The 23,115-nt window shown below is 38.3% G+C and overlaps 1 protein-coding gene across 1 annotated transcript in view; it reads left to right on the top strand.

Moving 5' to 3' along the window:
• Positions 1 to 23,115, top strand: part of LOC140169307 (ATP-binding cassette sub-family C member 5-like) — a 69,555-nt gene that overhangs the window by 31,531 nt on the left and 14,909 nt on the right. The window contains exons 4-12 of the mRNA XM_072192565.1: positions 1,383 to 1,530; positions 5,233 to 5,466; positions 6,623 to 6,796; positions 11,657 to 11,804; positions 12,734 to 12,882; positions 14,303 to 14,410; positions 16,193 to 16,486; positions 19,230 to 19,499; positions 21,860 to 22,069. Coding sequence (XP_072048666.1) covers positions 1,383 to 1,530; positions 5,233 to 5,466; positions 6,623 to 6,796; positions 11,657 to 11,804; positions 12,734 to 12,882; positions 14,303 to 14,410; positions 16,193 to 16,486; positions 19,230 to 19,499; positions 21,860 to 22,069 — 1,735 coding nt within the window. The remainder of the gene's footprint in view (positions 1 to 1,382; positions 1,531 to 5,232; positions 5,467 to 6,622; positions 6,797 to 11,656; positions 11,805 to 12,733; positions 12,883 to 14,302; positions 14,411 to 16,192; positions 16,487 to 19,229; positions 19,500 to 21,859; positions 22,070 to 23,115) is intronic.

Genomic DNA, 23,115 nt, shown 5'->3' with positions numbered 1-23,115 from the left:
GTTAATGTACAAGAGGAAAAGAGGAGGGTTAATGCATCCAGATGAATTGTACAGATAAAAAAAATCTGCCAGGGATTGCTGCATGGAGGCTTCTGCATTGACCAGTGAAGTATGAACAGCCCAAGGTTTTAATCTCACTGCACAAAAGGCCAGAAGGCACTTAAAAATAGCCCCTGGCAATCCTGCATGCTGAAGTTGAGGAATTGAAATTACTTCCTTTAATTTGGTGTGTAATTTAATTGTGGAAATTGTTCTGGTATCATGCTTGGGTCTGGTGTTTCGTATTGAGTAAAAGGAATGTTTTAAGGGTATACGATGTATTGTTGGTCGAAGCAGCAAAAAAAATGTAGTTCACAGCATCTTGCGAATGGTAATGAGCTTTAGCAAAAATTGCATTGCTCAATTCATAGCGAGTGTGTAGAAGAATTCAAATATCACAGATATATTCACAAATTTATCACAGATATACTTTTGTAGGTCCTGTGGTTCTTGAGATATGTTGTAAAGAGGGCTGAAACAACGACACTTTTGTCAAACGTACATAACTCATTAACAACAACAATAAGTTTTCAAAGTACATGATTTTTAGAATGAACTTTTAGAAAACACCAAAGTGTTATTTTTCAATAATATATTGATTCAGATAATGAAAATAAATTTTTTTGGCTGCTTCGACCAACGATACCTCGTATAACCTTAATCTCGCGAAACAGTGGTTGTTGTGTCTTTTTTAAACACACATTTTGGACTGGTTGAACTCAATAAACATGTTTTAACATTTCATCATGTTGGTGCAAAAATGATGTAAGTGACATTTTGGGCAAAATTAAGTTATTTATAATGGACTATGGAGTATGAAAATATAGGTAATGTGCTCATTTTATGAAAATATAGGTAATGTGCTCATTTGAAGCTATTTTACATAATTAAAATGATATATAAGTAAATTTTGAAACAAAAAAATGCTTCTCTTGCAAAATCACTGAAAAGTTACTTACAACGTTATTGTGCTGTCATGACTATTAGTATTGTCTTTGTATAATTTATTCGCTGTCGTAGTGCATGTTAGAATATGACCATTGCTAGGTCAACTGGCTTACGCTTTCTTTGTTACGAACCAGTGATCGAATTGATCACAACACAAAGCCTATTGCATATCAGAATTCGGAACAAGTGTATGAGCCCAGGCTTGAACCAGTAACCAATGTTTTTTTACTATCATGCACTAAGGCAGCAAATAGCGAGGAAAAGGGAATTTGACCAACCCAGCTGCTGGATCAGAATATGAATCGTATGGGATCAAGAAGACAATGAACGGCATCATGGGATATCATTAGTAGACACTGATTTGTGTAGATTGATTTTTGTTCATTTCATTTTAGGCTTGAGACAAGATGGGCTCATTTACTAAGCAAGCATGGAAGTGAAGATGCGTCATTGTTCAGTGCGTTGTTATATGTCATGCGGAGCGATGTCATCCTTAGTACAATTGCCGTAATCATAGGATTCAGTTCAGCTATGGTCTCTGCCGTGAGTACTCTGTGTGTGTGTGTTTTTTACAATCGCAAATTTCCAATTTGCGAGTGTTCTGTTTTTGGTCAGTTCTTCTTTCTTTCTTTCTTCTGTCAAACTTTTAACGAGCCATTGTAGCCATATGCTTTAGGCCAATGTAACCATATTTGGTCACAAGGACCATTGGGTAGGGGCACAAATGTTACATGACCAACTCGAGGTCAAAGGTCATCCAAAGATCATTATGGCCAAAATGTGATTTTCACTAAAAATGCTTCTTCCACAAATTACATAATACAATGACGTCACTTGCATACCTGCATCGCCTTTAGCCAGTGTCTAAAAGTTGTACAAAGAATTGGGGTCAAAGCTCAATAAGGGGGAAAAATCGTACAATTGCATTATCTCGACATCCATAAGGGGTATGGGGCTCAAACTCGTTAACAACAAATCTCATGACCAGGGAACATTTTACAGGGGTCAGGTCAAAGGTCATGCAGAGGTCATATTTTAGAAATGCATTTTCTGTACATCTGGAAGAGGGACGGGACGCACACTCTGTGACAACAAACTTGATGACCAGGGGAGTATATTGGAACACTTTGCAGGGGTCAGGTTAAAGGTTATCTGGGGTCAAATCTTATAATTTCTTTTTCTGGACATCTGTAAGGGGTATGGTGCTCAAACTCAATGATAACAGATCTCATGACCAGGGGAACATTTTGCAGGGGTCAGGTCAAAGGTCATGCAGAGGTCAAATTTTAGAAATGCATTTTTGGACATCTGTAATGGGTACGAGGCTCAATTTTGATGACAACAAACCTTGTGACCTGGTAAACATTAAGGTCAAAGGTCAGATCAAAAGGTCATTAAAGGGTTACATGCCTGGCGATTGTCTGCGCTCTGTGAGCGCAAATTATCTCTAGTTTTCTGTTTCCTTTTTTGGCCCCCACACATATGTGTGGGGGCTTATGTTATCATCCAAATGGTTGCCTGCCTGGATGGCTGTTTGTTTGGCTGGCTGTCTCTGTCCGGGCCGAGGCAAATTCATTAATCCACTGTGCAGCTCCAAACGCAAAACGATCAACTTCATTATTTAGAGGTTAATAACTGCGCATCGGTTATTTGGAGGCATTGTGAAAATCTAAACATTTAGCCTTTGGAACCGAGATATTCCGAGGTCCAAAGCAAAATGTTTAGATTTTTCACAATGCCCGATATATAACCGATGCAAAGTTATTAACCTCATTCATAACCGTCACTTTGATCTTTTAACTTTACAAAATAACACAAAATTTTCCTCAAAAGTTTGTAAAAATAAAAATTTTGACATCTTCCCTTTCCCAAAATCGATCAGGCTAAGACAAAACGACCAATAGCAAGAGTGCGTATCAGAATCTGTGCAAATATGGTAGCGCATAATCCAAATACGGCAGCCAGCGCAGCGCAAGCAGTTCGTTTTACGCACAGTACGGCGCACGCAGAAGTCAACTGTGTGCGACATTGGAACAATTACGCATTTTGCGGTCAATTGTGAGATATTAATGACCTCGATTTCCGTTCGCGTTTTCACAAATAATGAAATATGATTGGATCGCACGCATCGCGTTTATTAATGAGGTTATGAATATGTCTTCAGAATCTTGCATCCTATACTTTGTGCATAACCTGGCTGTCCGATAAATTTGTGTATCGGTCCCCTGGAGCTACAGGGGTTTTTGTGTATCGGTCTGTAACCTCTTCATAGAGTGCACAGTTCATATACTTTACATATGCAGAAGTCACCATGTATATCTATTTAGGGGTGATTTTTTTGCCATGCCATGACCAAAAATCACTTTTTTGACCAAAAACACATTTTTGACCAAAATCACATTTTTGACCAAAAATCACACTTTTGACCAAAAATCACATTTTTGACCAAAAATTTTTGACCAAAAATCACATTCTTGACCAAAAATCACATTTTTTGACCCAAAATCACATTTCTGAAAAGAAATCGCATTTTTAAGCAAAATCATGTTTTGACCAAAAATCATGTTTTTGACCAAAAAAAGATTCTGAAGACATAATAATGATAAAATTGGACGGATACTTTCGCATGATACCTGAATTTATCGATCTCGCTTGAGTTTTCAAATATCACGCTTGACTTCGTCTCGCGTGATATTTGAAAACTCAAGCACGACCGATAAATTCAGGTATCACACTCAATCCGTCCAATTTTATATCAAACTTGGTATGGTTATAGGATATGGTGCCCTGATGTGCTGTATAGTTTTGTATCATGTTATTTGCATATTTATGAATACTATAATGAGCTTATAATCCATATTTTGCCTAAATTTTCATTAATCTACTCTGCAGCTTAAACTGCTGGGGATCCGCAAGACCTACGGAGAAGCTCTGTGCTCTGTGACCGTATGTTTTTCGGTGGTAAAAATGTGCAAATCTAAAGCAGCTAATTTGCATAATTTATGCAAAAATCATTGCAAATTAACAGCAGAGTTTGTGGACAGATTATCTCAAGATCAGTCAGTCGTATGGTTGCGAAACCTGGCGGCAGGAAAGATACACACCTGTTGATCACCTGATTAGTTTTTCAGCGAAAAAGTATGCACATTTAGTTGTGAATTTGCATAATTTATGTGGAACTCTTCAACAATTATGGTTGGAAATGTGATGAAATCAACCTTGTGGACAAATTATCACCTGATCTGATTGATTGGCGTATGGTTGCGGAAACTAGTCAAAGGAAAAATACTAGATTTACTAGTTGCACACCTGCTTTTTATCGCAAAATATGGTACCGGGTAATGAATATAAATAATGATGTATATTCATACATAGTGGTAAACATAAATAGAAAGCACTTCTACGCTACTCAAATTTGGTACACTCACTGTACTGAAGCGCTTTCACCGGGTCAACTGAAGATTTGTTGCTAGTGATGTTGTTGAGACACCTCCAATGATTTAGGGATTCAATCATGTTTCACCATTGTTCATCACCGTTAAAAACGGTGCATCCGCGTCGTCTGCATGGTTTACTTCGCAAGGGCAGCTTTTGCCCAAGCGAAGTAAACGGCACTGGACGCGAGTTGTTTATCGGTGATGAACAACGGTGAAACATGATTGAATCCCTTACAACAACAAAAACAAGCTAAAGATCGTCTAGTTGACAAATATCAGCAATAAAACTAAACAAAAGGCGAGCAATAAAACTAAAGAATAAAGCGGTAATGATTTAGCTGCTGCCATTATAATAGAGAGTGTTTACGCACAAGTTCCCGGTATGATGAATTTTACGCGCTCACGACTGTGGATTCATCACAGATTAACAACGCTTGGCTACTGTACAAAGGTATAGGAAGAGTTGTTGAAGTCACAGATGTAGATGACATCAAACAAGAAGATGTGGCGCCCCCTCGGTTCCGGGGGGTCAGGAAGTTGTCCCAAACAGGGTCGATGTCTAACACTATGCAGCGCTGCCTGCCACAAAGGGTTACAGAGCCCCTGATTGGTTCATTACATGATTGAATGACCTGAGTAACCAATCAAAAATACCTTTAATTACTTATACCCTTCTATCTCTGATTGGCTCAATACATGATATAGGCCTCTGTGTAACCAATCAAAATAGCTCTTATAGCTAGGCCAGTCATTTGATCAGTATTACACATGACCATAAGTTAACTTGTTGTCAATCCATTTATTTCAGACCGTCGTAATGCGTAGACTCATAGCCTTCACGCAATCACCTGAGCCCGACTTCGTTTACGGCTCCTTATTAGTCGTAGCATTCGTGTGTCTCCAAGTTACAGCGGCTACTACTACCGGTTGGTCTTTCTACGTGGGTACCCGTGTGGGTGGAAGGGCACGGGCAGCTTTGGTGGCGATGGTTTATCACAAGATTGCACGACTGCGGAGTTTAAAGGGTAAATCTGTCGGTGAGGTAAGCTATCAGATATTGTTGTTGGGCAGGAAAAATTTAATGTCCTGTGTGTCTGTGGCCCCTGAACATATTTAAAACAAAACTGCCAAGAGGTTACATAGGAGGTTTTGCTTTAAACATCAGGGGCCAATGACACATAGGAGGTTTTTCCTGCCTAACACACACAAATGTGACCCCTCAGCACAACTGAGCCCTGAAGTCGCCAATCATCATTTTTGAGATATTCAACCAAAATATTTTGCTTGAAATTAGCTTTAAAATGATGTATATCATGTCTATAGTACTTGACATTTAAGTAGTGAAAAATCAATAAAACAGTCAATAAATCCTTTGTTTCCTATTGCTTATTGTTAAGTTCGATGGAGTATATCTCAATAGTGGCACTGGCGACATCCGGGCTCAGTTGTGCTGAGGGGTCACAAATATGATGGTGTAAGTTTTGCTTAATTTAACAGGTTTGGGGGGAACTCAATATGCCACCCCAAAGATACATGTACCCTGTTTTTTTCTGGTTTTTTAGACTTCAGATGGAAACACCCATTTAGGTAACACCATTTAAAATTCATACTCCCTGTATGAAAGATTAAAGTCATAGGAGGGTTATGGAAATGGAATTCAATTAGAATAGCTCATTTGTTTGTTCATAGCAGTCGAGTTGATAAAGCGAGAGGTTGCAGGTTCAAACCTTGGAAGTGGTTTAGTATGCTCTCATGGAAAAAATTTTGGCTTGCAATTCCCCTGAACAAGAAGCTTACTGTTAATTGTCTTGTTGTAACTCGTACGAAACTCTGAGAGCTATCCTGGATGCGATGGTCAATTGTAGAATCTCTAGGGTGGACGCTTCTAAGCAGTAAAGTCCCGAGTTGTTGTTAAATGGTTTATGGAATGATGTAGGGCTGTAGTGGTCAGGGACAACCTGTAAAGTGTGCTGAGGCTTGGAGATCAACATCTAGACATTGTGCCTGCATGTAGGGCACTATCAGGCATGAAAATAATCAGCATTTTAGCTGATTTCAGCATTTTTTTGTTATTGTTTTCAGTGTTTTTCAGCCTATTTCTGAATCAATTTCACAGAAAATGGTACAGAAACGTGGTTTTGATGCCTGCACTATAAATCACAGCACTTTTCTTTCTTTCTTTTTTTTTGTCATTTCAGCTTATTAATCTGTGTACAAACGACAGCCAAAGAGTGTTTGATCTCGGCATGTATCTACCTCTGGGGATCAGTGGCCCTTTTGTATGTGTGTTTGGTCTTATTGCCTCTGGTGTAATCCTTGGATGGACAGGGCTTCTTGGGACAATATGCTTTCTCATGTTCTATCCGCTACAGGTAAGGGATGGCTTCAGCAACCAGCAATTTAATCGTCTGCTATTGTTCCAAACAGAAACCAGACCAAGTTTCCATGGTAACCGGTGTTTGGGTTTTGAGGTTTCCACAAGTTGAACAAATTGTCTGATAAGATACAAAATATTTGCACAACTAAGTGGACTATAGTCTAGTATTTACAAATATTAGCAGTAGCTGCTCAAGGCTATGACCTGGTTACAGTTGACTGTCTGACTTGCATCTTAATAAAAATCCCTTTAAAAAGGGATGCGTCTGGTCCAGAGAAAAGATTGGATGCGTTGTGGTCATGGAAACAGACTTGACGAATCAGGATCCAAGTACTAGTATATTCTCATGACTTTTTATTAATCAACATAAATATAAAAATGACTAGAGATAATTTACGCTCACAGAGCGCAGGCAATCGCAAGGCATGTAACCCTTTAATGGCTGTTTGACCTGACCTTTGACCTTAATGTTTCCCGGCCACAAGGTTTGTTGTCACGAAATTAAGCCCCTATACCCCTTACAGACAATAAAATTACGGTATAAGATTTGACCCCAGATAACCTTTAACCTGACCCTGCAAAGTGTTCCAACAAATTCCCCCTGGTCATTTAAGTTTGTTGTCACCAAGTTTGAGCCTCGTACCCCTTACAGATGTCCAAAAAATGCATTTCTAAAATTTGACCTTTGACCTGACCCCTACAAAATGTTCCCTGGTCATGAGATTTGTTGTCACTGAGTTTGAGCCCCATATCCCTTACAGATGTCCAGAAAAGGAAATTGTAAGATTTGACCCAAGATAACCTTTGACCTGACCCCTGCAAAGTGTTCCAAAATATTCCCCTGGTCATTAAGTTTGTTGTCACAGAGTTTGAGTCCCGTGCACCCATTACAGATGTACAGAAAATGCCTTTCTTAAAAATTTGACCTCTGCATGACCTTTGACCTGACCCCTGTGAAATGTTCCCTGGTCATGAGATTTGTTGTCACTGAGTTTGAGCCCCATACCCCTTACGGATGTTGAGATAATGCAATTGTAAGATTTTACCCCTTAATGACCTTTGACCCCAATTCTTTGTACAACTTTTAGACACTGGCTAAAGGCGATGCAGGTATGCAAGTGACGACATTGTGTTATGTAATTTGTGGAAGAAGAAGCATTTTTAGTGAAAATCACATTTTGGCCATATGAGGAGAAGGAGGAGGAGGAGGAGGGAGGAGGAGACAGTTTTTCAAAAGATTACTATACCAACTAAAGTGAGGTTCAACTGACTGCTTACACTGAATGGAGTATAATACACTTGAAAATAACAACACAAGAAATTGGTTGCCATGGTAAAAAGTTTTTAGCATGTGAATCCTGTGACCTCAAAACACACTATTGGTCATGCTAATGTATACTCAATAAAACATATTTATCACAGACATAGGATTCTCGACAAATGTTGAATGAGAGGAGGATGGTGAGGAGAGATTAACGATCAAAACTTCTGCCAGGGACAGAACTTGCGAACTTGGCCTCACCTACAGGTCAAGCTCAAGGGCCAAATATGCCTATATACTGCTGTATTAAGATAAATCGGTGCATCTTAATATCAGGGTACAATTTGGAGAATATTATTATGATCCAAAAATAATTATAAATATGAAAGAATGAATTAACTCTCTCAACATTTACCTAATATTATAACTACTGATCAAAGGCCTATCTGGCTATACAATAAGTAGGCCTGATATCAAATAATACCAATTCTTACTCTACAATGTTCAACAATCAAGCAGGAATATAACCACAATCTCATGGTATATGTTTCAACATACCTTATCATCCATAGCTTAACTCATCAGCCTAATCAAGTGTTCGGATTAATTTTAAACAATAGTAAACAAACACCATTTTACTGATTACTTTACCAGCGTGCTTCACAATTTGTGTAATATAATTAGAGAACAAAAAATAGTTTCAAATTATACTATTTCATATCATTCCCGGGATATCATTAAGTTTGGAGGAACATTTATTACAAAAATTACAGCAATATAATGTAATACATTAATATTATGGCAACACACGACTATGTTCATATAATCTTCTGATTTATTATATTGTACTTTCTAGCGTTGACCTACATGTATGAACCTATTATGGCCACAATTCTTCCTACTAAATTTATGACACCATAAGCAGCCTTACCCTAAAGAGTCATAAAAGGCTGGTCGGTCAAATCCCATCTCTGCCTCAGTCGCTGTCTCAGTATCAATGATCACATCTTCAGCTGAGTTATAACAGATAACTTCTAGAATGTGTCACTGGAACTCCCTGGGGATTTAGTCCCGACACTAAATGCATCTGGCCCCTTGGGGCCAGACGTGAAAAAAGCATAAATCTGGGGAATATTTACTTAGGCCGCACAGTGTCATCGCCCCGATATCTTCATGGCAGAAATCGCCATGATGGAAGACTGAATCCACATGCCTATTTGTTCCGACCTGTTTAATAGTTTTGAGGCTATGGGCCGAGGGACCCCCGACTTAGGCTATTGACAATAGCCTGGTCACTGACCTGTGTAGATGTCAGTGATTGTAGACTACCTCCTGCTGCATGCCGTAGTCTACACTGCGCTAGTACCATATGTTTTGTAAACCTGCAGGGCCTTTGACAAATAAGGGCAGCAGTCAATTTTTTGTTCTGCTTATATAAAATCCGCTCTACGCTAGTGCTCAACTCGGCTGCCCAATTGTCGTAGCCCACCTGAAAAAGACAAGAGCACAAGCGGTAACTTCAAATTATCTCATTGGCACCATGTGGTTTAATCGTTCAGGAATTCTATTGAGACAGCGAGACACTGCTTATTTTATTGTCACCTCAACAATGTAAGATTTTTATTCTGTTTGATCGTTACTAACAATAGGGTAGTTATCCTTGATTTAGCGAATAGAAATGTTACCTCTATTTTGTATTCTATTACTCTTACAACCCATTATTCAAAATCGCGCACTGTGATTCGTTATAACACGTCACGTGAGAGCCCATTATTCTGCAATAATGGGTCGTGAGCGCCTTAACACATTCTACGCACAACATCACGCATGCTTACGCTGCAATATTTCCGCGATCACGCGCTGTCACTAACGCCGCACGTGCTCCACCTTGAAGTAAACAACTTAAAATATTTGTGCCAAAAAATGATATTTTCTCTTTAAATCGCACAATTTTCTGGTACCGTACTGGTCCGAGTATAGTCCCACCCGTTTTTTATGTGAACATTTTTCACAATTGGGGGTGGGATAATTTAAAAAAAAAAAAAAAAAATTTTTTTAAAGTTTATTTTTTCCGGTTTTTGAGTGTCCCTGGACCTAGACCTAGATGCTAGGATCATTCATGGTTGACCTAAAAAAAAAAAAAAAAATTTCAAGATATTTTGTATTTTTAATATGAAAATTGATACTTTGTTTTCATGTCATACTCAATTAATGATTTCAAAATGCATTCAAATTCAATGCATTTTGAAATCATTAATAGAGTATGACATGAATACAAATTATCAATTTTCATATTAAAATACAAAATATCTTGAATTTTTTTTTTTTTTTTTTTTTTTTTTTTTTTTAGGTCAACCATGAATGATCCTAGCATCTAGGTCTAGGTCCAGGACACTCAAAACCGAAAAAACTTATAAAAAAAAAATTTTTTTTTTTTTTTTTTTTTTACAATTTCTGAAATTTTTCGAAAAATGGGGGGTGGGATTATACTCGAACGTGGGACTATACTCGGACGAATACGGTAATAGAATAGAAATAAAGGTGCAGCATTATCCTTCACACAAAATAATGTGTCTCGGCAGTAAAAGCGTTTAAATAAGGGGTGCGGCTGCGGCTCACCCATTATTTACGTTTTTAATGCCTCAAACACATTATTTGGGTGTAAAGGATAATGCATTACCCTTTATTTCTTAATTATTGTTATCGGCGGCGTGATACATGTGTATTGATTAAGTTTCCCTGCCTGTATAATATAATTATTTACCTGACATTGTCGCTGTGGGCCATGAGAATAAAAGTTTTAAATTTGCTTTGACTGCCTGCATGCTCCTGATCATTGTTTACATAAAATGGCTCTCCGTCACTCAAGTTCATGTTCCAAATCATGACATCCCTGCAGAAGCAATCTATCAAAGCATACAAGAGGTAATTTTTCATTCATAAAAGTGTACTGATCAAGTCTTTGCGATTTCTAGTGTGATCACATGATGTAGCATCATGTGATGTCATAATTTAATAGTATTAAATTAGATTATTAGTTTATTAGTAGATTTTTGGTTGTTGCTGACTTCTTTCATTTTCATGTGAGTCTAGTCATGATGCATGTTTTCGCAATGGAAAAAATAAAAGTGGCAGTACCTGGTAGCAGCATAGACTCCTCTATGTTGCATTTGTTTAAAAGCGTTAACTTAATGGTACAAGTTTGGATGTGTGTTGATTGTAATTACATTGTTGAAGCATCAAACTATACGAAACAAGCCGCATGCCATTTGAAAAATTTATGGATGTAAATCTACCGTACTTTCATTCTCATGGCCTAAGTATGCGGCTAGCGATAAATCAGTTTTTGTCGGTGCAAAATCATGGTATCCCTTCACTCCTGTTGTTCCTTCCTAAGCTGCTGTGAACCACTGATGTGGTTGTCTTTTATAGTGCCTAGGTCCCGGACCTAGGTGCCTATTTAAGTTCTTGACCTGTGTCACTCCTCATCTACGCTATTGTTCATGCACTCCAGCATTTTTATAAAGGAAAAAAATGAGTCGAGTTGTTTTAATACTTTGTCAATTGGTTTGTTTTGTGTTTATTGATATACAGGGGTTCTTGGTCCAACTGATAACTCGCTACCGTCAAGACTGCATTAAAATCACAGATAAACGTGTACGTCTCATGAGTGAAGTTATCACTTGCATTAAGCTTATCAAGATGTACGCTTGGGAGATTCCATTCTCAAAGCAAATAGGAGGTAAGATCGCAACCCCATAAACTATGATAACAAACTTCCGTCAACACTGCATTAAAATCACAGATAAACGCGTACGTCTCATGAGTGAAGTTATCACTTGCATTAAGCTTATCAAGATGTACGCTTGGGAGATTCCATTTTTCAAAGCAAATAGGAGGTAAGATTACAACCCCATAACTATGATCATGATCTTTTTTTAAATACCAAGTTGCATGGTATGAGAGGTTCTGTCTGATTTTATTATCTACATGTATTTATTTCTGAGTTTCAAGGCCATGTCCACAGGATGATATAAAGATCAGTACCCTTAAATGCTGTAAGGTTAACTCAATTTTGGCAAAATGTCAGTTGATCCCTTTTGTCGTAGCATATTAGGTCGTAGGGCATACTCATCATGGGCATATTTTTTGGCCTATAATGGGCCTATAATCATGTTTTTTTGTTTGTTTGCTCTTCACTTTTTCAAACCATCTAATAAAAAAATTGGGTCAACCTTTTTTGGCTGCTGATGAAGGGGTGGCAAAATTTAGCTTTTCTGCAGCCCCCAGGGTAGGATCGGCCATGGTACGCCACTGATACTATCATAGTAACGTCAGATACCGCTGAAGGAATTAATATACTGTTCTTCCATTAATAAGTTTGTGGTTTGATTTGTATAGTAACGTGACAATAATGATTGTAAGGGCTCATATTGAAATTCCCTTACACAGGAGGGTGTGCGCCATCCTGCAGCGGTCCTGTGCTAGCCGTCGTATGTGAAAATCGTGGGCAGGGTGTATCACTGATGCATATAATCCATCCGTTTTATGACTGAGCTTTCCTGAGACGCTCGCTTAGCGAGGGGAATCCTGCCTTCTTTCTGTGTGAAAACGTGGTAGGGTATTTCAATATGAGCCCTAATACAAAATTACTGTTCCTTCAATTTTCAGCTATACGCGATGAAGAACGTAGTGTCCTGGAGAAGGCTGGCTATGTACAAGGCATAAGCACTGGTACACTACCTGTTGTGCCTATCATCAGTGCAACCTTTACCATCATCCTTCATACAGGATTGGGCTACGACATAGACGTACCACAGGTTTGTTTGTTTGTTTAAGTATATATGTGTGTTTCTTAGCCACAATTAAGAAGACTTCATCCCATTTAGCATGTGGCAATGCAAAGCGGAAATGATGTATGCTAGAATTCGATGTAAAAGCTTACATGCCTCAAGGTTTTTTTTTTTCGGTGAAAGAGACAAATGGCAGACACCCTCCAAACATTACAATAGATTGGTCTTACAATAATATATATTTGCACAGCCACCTGAATACAGTTGCTCAAACTCCAAATAATGATTTTGTGGAGGGTGTCTGCCTTTTGTATTTTTGGTCAAAAAAACCCTCATTTAGAGTCATATATGCGTGAAGACGGAATTCTACGGTATACTACATACTCTGGCTTTCAGAAAAGAATGGCACGCTCTTGCTCGGATAGACACAAGCACCCTGTTAATGATTGACATAGGTGGAGCTTTGTGTCCCTTCATGAGCGGCACTCTGTGCCGACACAAACACTTGGCCAATCGTATTGGACTGTTGTTATGATTGTAAAAGACGATTGAATTAGCCAATCAGAACCCCACTTCATTGTTAATGCTGTGTACACTCTCAATTGTATTGTAAACAAGTGCCATTCTTTTCTGCCAGCAAAATGTAGGATGGTCAATAAAAGACAAAAATGCAGAACAGAATAAAAGAATTTCCACATTCTCTGTTGAGTTAGGTTACCTAAATCCATAAATCGTTCAATTCTGGTATGTGATAGTGCAAACAGCGATGATAGCATCATGGTCTAGCAGTTAAGGTCTTTGACTCTGGTACCTGATGGTGCAAGCAGCGATGATAGCAACATGGCCTAGCAGTTATGGTCTTTGACTCGGGTACCTGATGGTGCAAGCAGCGATGAGAGCAACATGGCCTAGCAGTTATGGTCTTTGACTCGGGTACCTGATGGTGCAAGCAGCGATGAGACCAACATGGCCTAGCAGTTAAGGTCTTTGACTCAGGGACCTGATAGTGCAAGCAGTGATGAGAGCAACATTGCCTAGCAGTTATGGTCTTTGACTCGGGTACCTGATGGTGCAAGCAGCGATGAGAGCAACATGGCCTAGCAGTTAAGGTCTTTGAAGCTGGTGCAAGAGGTCCCTTGTTCAATTCCTGGTGAAGGGCAATATGTAAAACTTTTTATCCATTCTCTGAATTGAATAGCGGGACAGCTGCAGTGAATGACGAAGATCTCGCACCCAGTTCCGATCAGGGTTACACCTGTCTGTTTGTACAACCTAACCTGGGCATCGTCAGAGAACAGTGTCTGACATTAAATGATTGACCCATGATATATTAAGATATCAAAAAAATAAAAGGTGCAAGCAGTGTTGTTATTTGCTTTAATATGGAGAGAAGAATGGGCTATTCTATTTGAAATCTAATTATTTTCTTTTTAATGATTCATTACAGGCTTTCACCTACTTGGCATTGTTGAATGCTATTCGCATCGTTATTGTTGGAGCACCTTTTGCTGCCAAGGCAATGGCAGAAACACAGGTGGCTATGCCACGGGTCAAGGTGAGTATTGACATACATACATACATACATACACAGTATTTATGACACGCTGTTTCATAGAGATCACAGCGTGTGTGATGATACACTATATAATAAATAACAAACAATATAAAAGCAAGCAAAAAATATGAAACAAAAGAAAATCATTATGTGAAAAGGTGTGTTTTAAGTCCTTTCTTAAACATTGAAGTGATGGCACAGAACGCAGAGCAGATGGTAAAGCGTTCCACAACCGGGGAGCAACATATGTGAATGATCTGTCGGCAGCAGATTGAAGAGCGCGAGGTGTGAAAGTTTGTTCAGTGAGTCTGGTAGTGTCAGTTTTAGATCGTAAGTCAGTTTTGCCGCCCAATTTTGGAGTCTCTGAAGTCTCGCGATATCAGTTGCATTTGCTCCAAGTAGAACTGCATTGGCATAGTCGAGACGAGAAAGAATTAATGACTTAACCATGTGGTGGCATGTGTCTCTGTCTAAGAACCGGCGTATATGTGTTATGTTACGAAGATGGTAACAATATTGACTTTACGATATGAGTTTTGTTTTTACTGTCCTCTACCATGTGATGGATAACAGGCAGGTCATATATTTTGAGTAGTGGTGCGCTTGATAAGCACTTCGATAAAATATTGGACCTGCCTGCCATCTATCACAGAGTCGAGGATAGTAAAAACAAAAATTCATATTGTTTATTCTCATTCTTCGAAGATAATTTGTGTCTTCAAGCTTAAGCGTTATAAAGTTTGCCCACTAAGTGCTTATCGTGCATTGTTGGCACAACGCTTTACATGCAGAACGCAAGCAAGTTTAATTGGTGCATGGCATGATTATTCAGAGGTACACTATTTGCCCTACATGAGCTTCACGCAAACATGGCAGAGTCGGTGCTCTTTAGATTTATCCTTTGGCTAATTTGGAATTTCATGCCTATCTGGATAAATTTCTCAATGAATGGGCTTTTGCACCCTTTATACACCAAGACTGGTTATGCGCCTGTGTAATGGAATCAGCATCTATAATAGGGATGCAAGTCATTGAAAGGATTGGGCTATTCCATTTAAAATCCACTCTCCCCCTCGGGAAGATTTTGGATATATCTTCCATAGGGGAGTATGAATTTCAAATTGAATGAACACATTCAAATCAATTCAATTCAGTTCAAGAAACATTTATTTCACAACTTTAACAGGTCCATTTGAAACTCGCCCTCCTTAAGTGTAAGATTCAGGTTGAATTTTTCTCAGAGGATGGAAGATATTTCCAAAATCTTCCACAGTGGTAGTGTGGATTTTAAATGGGATAGAGCATTTTGTGTATAAGGTATTGCTGTATGTGTTTGCATCTCTGAATGGGCTCTTCCCCCAGTATATAAATAACTGCCTCACTGTGAAAAGATCATCAGAGAGGGCAATGAAGAACTGCTAGGCGGAGAGTATTATAGGTGCACTCATACCGTGGAAACATGGCATGTTGCCTTAGGGGATCGACGCTAAGTCAGGTAACGCGCGAGCAACCACAAAGATAGCGTAAATGGTGTGAGCATACACAAAAGAAACTTCGCGTGTAAGATAAGCGATGTCGCCAGGTCTGTACGCTGTACCAGCGTCAGCTGAATTCGAGTACGCTTAGAGGGCACAGGCATGGAAAATTCCAATCACTATTTTGCCCCCCATGAGCGACATCCAATTATGGTAGAGTCATACTCCTTGGGTCTAGTCTGTGTTTGATTTTGTTATGCCTTTCAAATTTGACATTGTGAATTTTGTTATTCATCTTATTGTGCAGGAATTATTGCTAATGGAAGAAATGGAGCCCATTCAAAACAAGCCTAACAACCCAGAGAATGCCATAGAAATCAGCAACGCCACATTTGCATGGGATAAAGAGAGTACTGACTCTTCAGAGTCCAGCAATGCAAGTTTACAGAAACAGCAGCTGGAGGAAGGGAAAGATAATCAGCAACAGCAGAAGAATGGAGAAATGGAGCTACAGCAGACAAATGGAGAAATGGAGATTTTGCTAGATGACAACTCGCATTTAGTCACATGTCTTTTTGATATGAATTTGGTTGTTAAAAAGGTATGTATATTATTGGGTGATGACATTGTGTGTTTGTCTCCTCAGCAGTCTCCTTCCACTCCTTGAACACAAACAGTATGCCAATGGCAAATTATAATGCAGTTTGTGATTGGCTAAGATTGCGTTTATACCAACCATCGAACAATATACCAGATCTTTTATGTCTTCAAAATTTGTTATACAAAGCTAATTCAGTGGCGTACCATGGCCGCTCCTCATAATTCTTCTGCCTTTTTTTCTTTAATAATTCTTTTTGCCGCCCCTTCAACTTCCGCTGCATCTTCTTGTTTGCAGCGCTCTGCTTTTACCCGGGGCTCGCCCCAAAGCCACACCCCAAAATATGCGCTTGTAATTGTTGAATACTGTATGTAAATCATATGTTTTAGCCGAATTATTTCAAGTACCGTATTTCCTCGAATAGTCACCCCACCTCAAATAAACGCCCCCACCACTTTTTTCAACCAAGATGTTTCAAAAATGCCCATATTTCCATGCTATCTTGTGTAGTAAGCTTACCAAGTTGCTCACATGGTCAATAATAGCAGCAATGATCGGCGAAAATCGGAAACCCGGAAGTGAACCAAAAGTCAGTGTTTCTAGTTCATAGTTCGTCATTTTAGCGTGACTTTTAAGCTTAGCTAATGATTTTAACGGGAATTGTCGTGCAAAAAATGACTGTAATAAACACCCCCGTTTGGAAAATGCAATGCCCCCAGGGGCGTTTATTCGAGGAAATACGGTATATGAAATGTGTTTCACAGGTATGAAATTAGTTTTGCAACCCCAAATTTGGAAGTTTAAATGAACATCCTTGATCATACCTGCCAACTACTCCGATTTTCGCGGAGTTACTCCGATTTCCCGCGTTTTAAACCCCCGAAAATCGGAGTACTCCGATTTTCTGGGGAAAAATTTTTTTTTTTTTTTTTTTAATAATTTTTTTAAATTTCTTTTCCAAAGTTTTGGTGACTTTGAGAACCACTGGACCTATTCTGAAGTGCTAGGATCATTCACAGTTAATTTAAAAACAATTGAAAAATTACAAAAAAATTACAGTTTGTTATCTTTAATATGGAAACCACTAACTAATGTTTACCTCTTCATCTAGCACATATTATAAAATGCATGGAAAACCAATGCATGTATAATATTGTGATAGATGAAGAGGTAAACATTAGTTAGTGGTTTCCATATTATAGATAACAAAGTAACAAACTGTAATTTTTTTGTATTTTTTTCCAATTTTTTTTTCAAATCATCTGTGAATGATCCTAGCACTTCAGAATACGTCTAGTGTTTCTCCAAAGTCAACAAAAACTTTGACATGTTTTTTCAACGAATGATCGTTATGTACAAAAGTATAGGAAACTGCATTTTTAAAAGCACATTTTCTATGTGAAGGAAGCATATTTTTCAAACTTGTAAAAACAAGTCCCAGAATGTTTTTTCACATTTTTTCAGTCATCAAATATGTGTTGAAATTGTTGCCAGATATGGAGTATAAATCCCTCCTCAAATGCAACCTTCAGAATAGGTCTAGAGGTTCTCAAGTTGCCAAAAACTTTGAAAAAATTAAGAAAAAATGGGATTTTTTTTTAAAATTTTCACCTTTGTATTGTGCATCATATCAATGTCCTATCAGTCACGTAGGCCTTGTCATAAAGCCAAAAAATCGCTTCAACGAATGATCGTTATGTACAAAAGTATAGGAAACTGCATTTTTAAAAGCACATTTTCTATGTGAAGGAAGCATATTTTTCAAACTTGTAAAAACAAGTCCCAGAATGTTTTTTCACATTTTTTCAGTCATCAAATATGTGTTGAAATTGTTGCCAGATATGGAGTATAAATCCCTCCTTCAAATGCAACCTTCAGAATAGGTCTAGAGGTTCTCAAGTTGCCAAAAACTTTGAAAAAATTAAGAAAAAATGGGATTTTTTTTTAAAATTTTCACCTTTGTATTGTGCATCATATCAATGTCCTATCAGTCACGTAGGCCTTGTTATAAAGCCAAAAAATCGCTTCAACGAATGATCGTTATGTACAAAAGTATAGGAAACTGCATTTTTAAAAGCACATTTTCTGTGTGAAGGAAGCATATTTTTCAAACTTATAAAAACAGGTCCCAGAATGTTTTTTCAAATTTTTTTCAAAGGTTGTAGTCATCAAATATGTGTTGAAATTGTTGCTAGATATGGAGTATAAATCCCTCCTCAAAGTGTATAAAAGCCTAGGGCTTCATTTTCACCTTGTTGTTTTTCTATAAAATGTGTCTAATGTGAAGGGGCTTAAGGGTTTTTACAGTGTAGAAACCCTCTAGCTTTGGGGGGCTTCGCCCCCTCAACCCCACCGGGGCTTTGCCCCTGGACCCCACCAAGGGCTTTTAAGCGGGCCCCTGGACCCCCCGCTGTCAGAGGCGATACTACGGGCGCGAAGCGCCCTACGTTCGCCATGTACTCTGTTTTCTAGGTTTTCAATGTTGGCAGGTATGCTTGATGTCAATTTTGAGCTTCAAAATATAGCCTTTCCTACAACTTTGCTACAGGCCAAAAAAATAGCGGCTCCCTGGACCGCAGGCCGCTTGATGCTCCCCTGGCTTTGCTCTAATTGGACACCAACTTGAGGTACCCCTATTTCTGAGTTCAAAGTTTGGCAGGTATGTGTAAATGTATGATCTGTTGGAATAATATGAATTTCCATCAAATGCTAAGTATTTTCTATTTTATTTTTGTTTTAAATTTAGGGTTCTCTTATAGGTATTTGCGGCAGTGTTGGCAGTGGTAAAAGCTCATTAATCTCAGCCCTGCTAAGCCGTATGGTGAAAATGAATGGCACCATAGGACTGGAGGGTTCCATAGCATATGTCTCACAACAAGCATGTATATTCAACGCAACTGTAAAAGAAAACATCTTATTTTGGGATGATTATGATGAGGAGAGGTATGACAAAGCCATTGATGCTTGTAGCTTACAGGAGGATTTAGACATCTTAGCACAGGGAGATGAAACTGAGGTAAGATTGATTGATTGATTGATTGATTGATTGATTGATGAGGTTGTGATGAGGAGAGATATGCCAAAGCCATTGATGCTTGTAGCTTACAGGAGGATTTAGACATCTTAGCACAGGGAGATGAAACTGAGGTAAGATTGATTGATTGATTGATTGATTGATGAGGTTGTGATGAGGAGAGATATGCCAAAGCCATTGATGCTTGTAGCTTACAGGAGGATTTAGACATCTTAGCACAGGGAGATGAAACTGAGGTAAGATTGATTGATTGATTGATTGATTGATTGATGAGGTTATGATGAGGAGAGATATGCCAAAGCCATTGATGCTTGTAGCTTACAGGAGGATTTAGACATCTTAGCACAGGGAGATGAAACTGAGGTAAGATTGATTGATTGATTCATTGATTAATTGATCCATTGATTGGTGGAATGAGGGAGGGAGAATTAAGGTTTTACTGTCGTCACCCGATTTGAGTTGACTATTGCGCCTGTTTTCAACGCGTGCGTACTCCGCGTTGTGCTCGGCGTTGCGTTGCAGACATCGAGAGAACGATCGCGTGTTGTGCGTGTCAATGCTATTTTTACGCGACCGGCGATAACTAGGGCCACAAAATAAAGAAAACCATGTTTGCTGAGCGCAAAAAAAAGTGGCCGCTTCTAATATATTAAATACAACATGTACAAACCAAATGCCAGCGTGCTTCCACTGATAACGGACCTGGACCCCATCCCCAATTCACCCCAAAGTAGGCCTACGACAGTAGGGTCCAATAGATGGTATGAAGTTATAGACTACCCACAGAATCAGGGTATTTTTTCTAACATTAGGCCTAAACAAGTGTTGGTTAAATTGGTTAATTCGTTTTAATAATATTTTGGCCTAAATGTTGGGTAAGCACTATATTATAGGCCTATTAAAGGTTACGTTTGTAGAACGTTTCATAATGAAACATACTACAACAAAATTAAAAACGTTAAAAAATGTTATTGTAGACATATAATTTTTTGGCAACATTGTCCCAAATTAGAATATGTTTTGCAGCAAGTGTTCAATGTTTTTGATTGTTATTTTAAAAATGGTTTAAAAGTTCAAATGTTTAAAGCATTTTGTGTTATTGGGTAAAGACCTACTACGTGCACTGAATTCATAATGCATGCGATATAGACAACACCATCAAAACTATTCCGTTTCAAAAAAAAAGGGTCATACATTAAATTATGATATCATAATTGGCCAAACGTTTTCTACACCAAAAAGTTTTCCTCTCGTAAACGGCACTAAGCATGCTAAGTAGGCCTATGCCTATAATAATTGTAGGCCTATTATAGTCAAACACTTCGCCCATGGTGTCAAATGCTTCGCTTTCACATGTTTAATAAGATAATCCTCTTTTTGGTCATTCGAGTCAGGTGAACATAAAGCTGAAAATTCCTCGCTTTGTGTAACTTAATAACTCTTTGGCCCAATATCTTTGCAGAATGGCAGTCTTTCTTACACCTGTTTGTACGACCAAAATACACCAAATTAGAATTAGGCTAAGAATTTTAAGGCCTGGTTTATAAGTCTTTTATAGTCGACATCATCATAATTGTTCCTATTTAATATGGACACTTCTTAGCCTAAGAAGTATCTTAGGTAACTTTTTTTTTACAGTGAAAACTTTCCTGCGTAAACAGACAATTACTTTTTGTGGCCATATGCGTAAAAGCGAACGCTGATCCGCATCAGATCGCGCTTGTATACCAACGCGTTGGTACGCACAAAATATCCATGTACGCAATTAACTACGCATGGTGTCGCAGAAAAAATGCTTTTTTGACCTATTTTGGTCAATTTACGTGAAAACAAGGTCCGGTACCCCCAATTTTTTTTGCGCGATTTTACAGAGCTTTTTCTTTTTCATAACATATATAAAAAATTTTGTCTCAACAATTTTTTTATACAACGCAAAAGGTGGTATATTTTGGGCAAATTGCTGATTTTGCCATTGAAGTGTACAGAGATTTTTGAAAATGTACACCTCTTTTAAAACGGCTGTAGCTCAAAAGTGAGGTCCGGCACCCCCTGTTTTTTTTCCTGATTTATTATCTACACATATTAATGTACAAAATATGTCAATCTAAAAAAAATTGGTCGATAGGTTTAGTAACGACGGTAAAACCTTAATAAGTGTGAGTAGTGAGTGAAGTCATTGTATGACTGATTGATTTATTGATTGTTTGAGGGATTGGTTGCTTGAATGATTGAGTAATTAATTGATTGGTGGAGTGAGTATACAACTGGTATATGTATATTAATTTCAAGAGTCACCAGTATAGTCATTAGGTATTAATGGTACCATTTATATATGTTTCCAGATCGGTGAAAGGGGTATTAACCTCAGTGGTGGTCAGAAGCAACGTGTTAGTATGGCGAGGGCGCTTTACTCTAATGCGGATGTGTATCTATTAGACGACCCTTTGAGCGCAGTGGATACTCACGTAGGACAGCACATCTTTAGACATTGCATCAAAGATGCATTACAAGGGAATGGAAAATCAGTTGTATTTGTTACTCATCAACTACAGGTAGGTTTATTAGGCCTACTAAAATATTGGTTTATAATATATACATTTCAACTTGTCAGAACCAAAAGTTCTTTACTGACCTGACAGTTTCGACCATCTTCACAAGCTTTTTGCAATATTAGCAGCCACAAAAGACTGTTACAATAACTCTTACTTCCCCAGAACAATTAGAGCCAGTATAGAACCCAATATACCTTCAAACAGCCATTGTAAGCCACATCTACATGCAAGATTAACTAAGGAAAACATCAGCCGCACACTTTTCCTGACCGTATGATTTCCGTAGGAAATGTTGGCCAGTATTTCATCAAAGTCAAAGTCTTCAGAGTGACATTTGTGAATCCAACTTCTGTACACCAACAGAGGATGCACTAGTGCCCAGAAAAGGATCGTATATGTGACTATTAAAAGTAACATCAAATTTTTGTCAAATCATTTTCATACTTCGAGAAACAAAACCCACAATGATCGTGATAATGCTAGCCTAATTAATGAATTATATATGGTAACTTGCTGGAAACTAATGAAAAGGCTCTAACAACAGTAAAGAAATCTGTATATCATGTAATAACCTTGCAAATAAAGCATAAAGTGGAAAACAATCTGTGTTTTGTCAGTCTTGATGGTCAAAACTGTGGTTACAGCCCGCTAGTCCGAAGGCCCGCCAGTCCGAAGGTTCGCTAGTCCGAAGGTTCGCTAGTCCGAAGGTCCGCTAGTCCGAAGGTTCTCTATTCCGAATTCTAAATAAGGTCCGCTAGTCCGAATTTTTACCAAGGTTCGCTAGTCCGAATTTTAAATAAGGCTCGCTAGTCCGAATTATAAGGTTAAGCTAGTCCGAATTTAAAATCATGTCCGCTAATTCAATTTGATTTAGGGTTCAAGCTAGTCCGAATTATAAATAAGGTTTGCTAGTCCGAATTTTAAATAAGGGACGCTAGACCGAATTTAAGAAAGAAAGAAAAAAAAAAGAAAGAAAGGAAGAAAGAAAGAAAGGAAGGAAGGAAAGAAGGAGGAAGAAAGAAAGAAAGAAAAAAAGAAAGAAAGAA

Source organism: Amphiura filiformis, chromosome 14 (assembly GCF_039555335.1).
Source record: "Amphiura filiformis chromosome 14, Afil_fr2py, whole genome shotgun sequence".
Classification (NCBI taxonomy): Eukaryota; Metazoa; Echinodermata; class Ophiuroidea; order Amphilepidida; family Amphiuridae; genus Amphiura; species Amphiura filiformis.
Note: the sequence above shows the minus strand (reverse complement) of the source record. Positions and strands in the feature narration are given on the sequence as shown.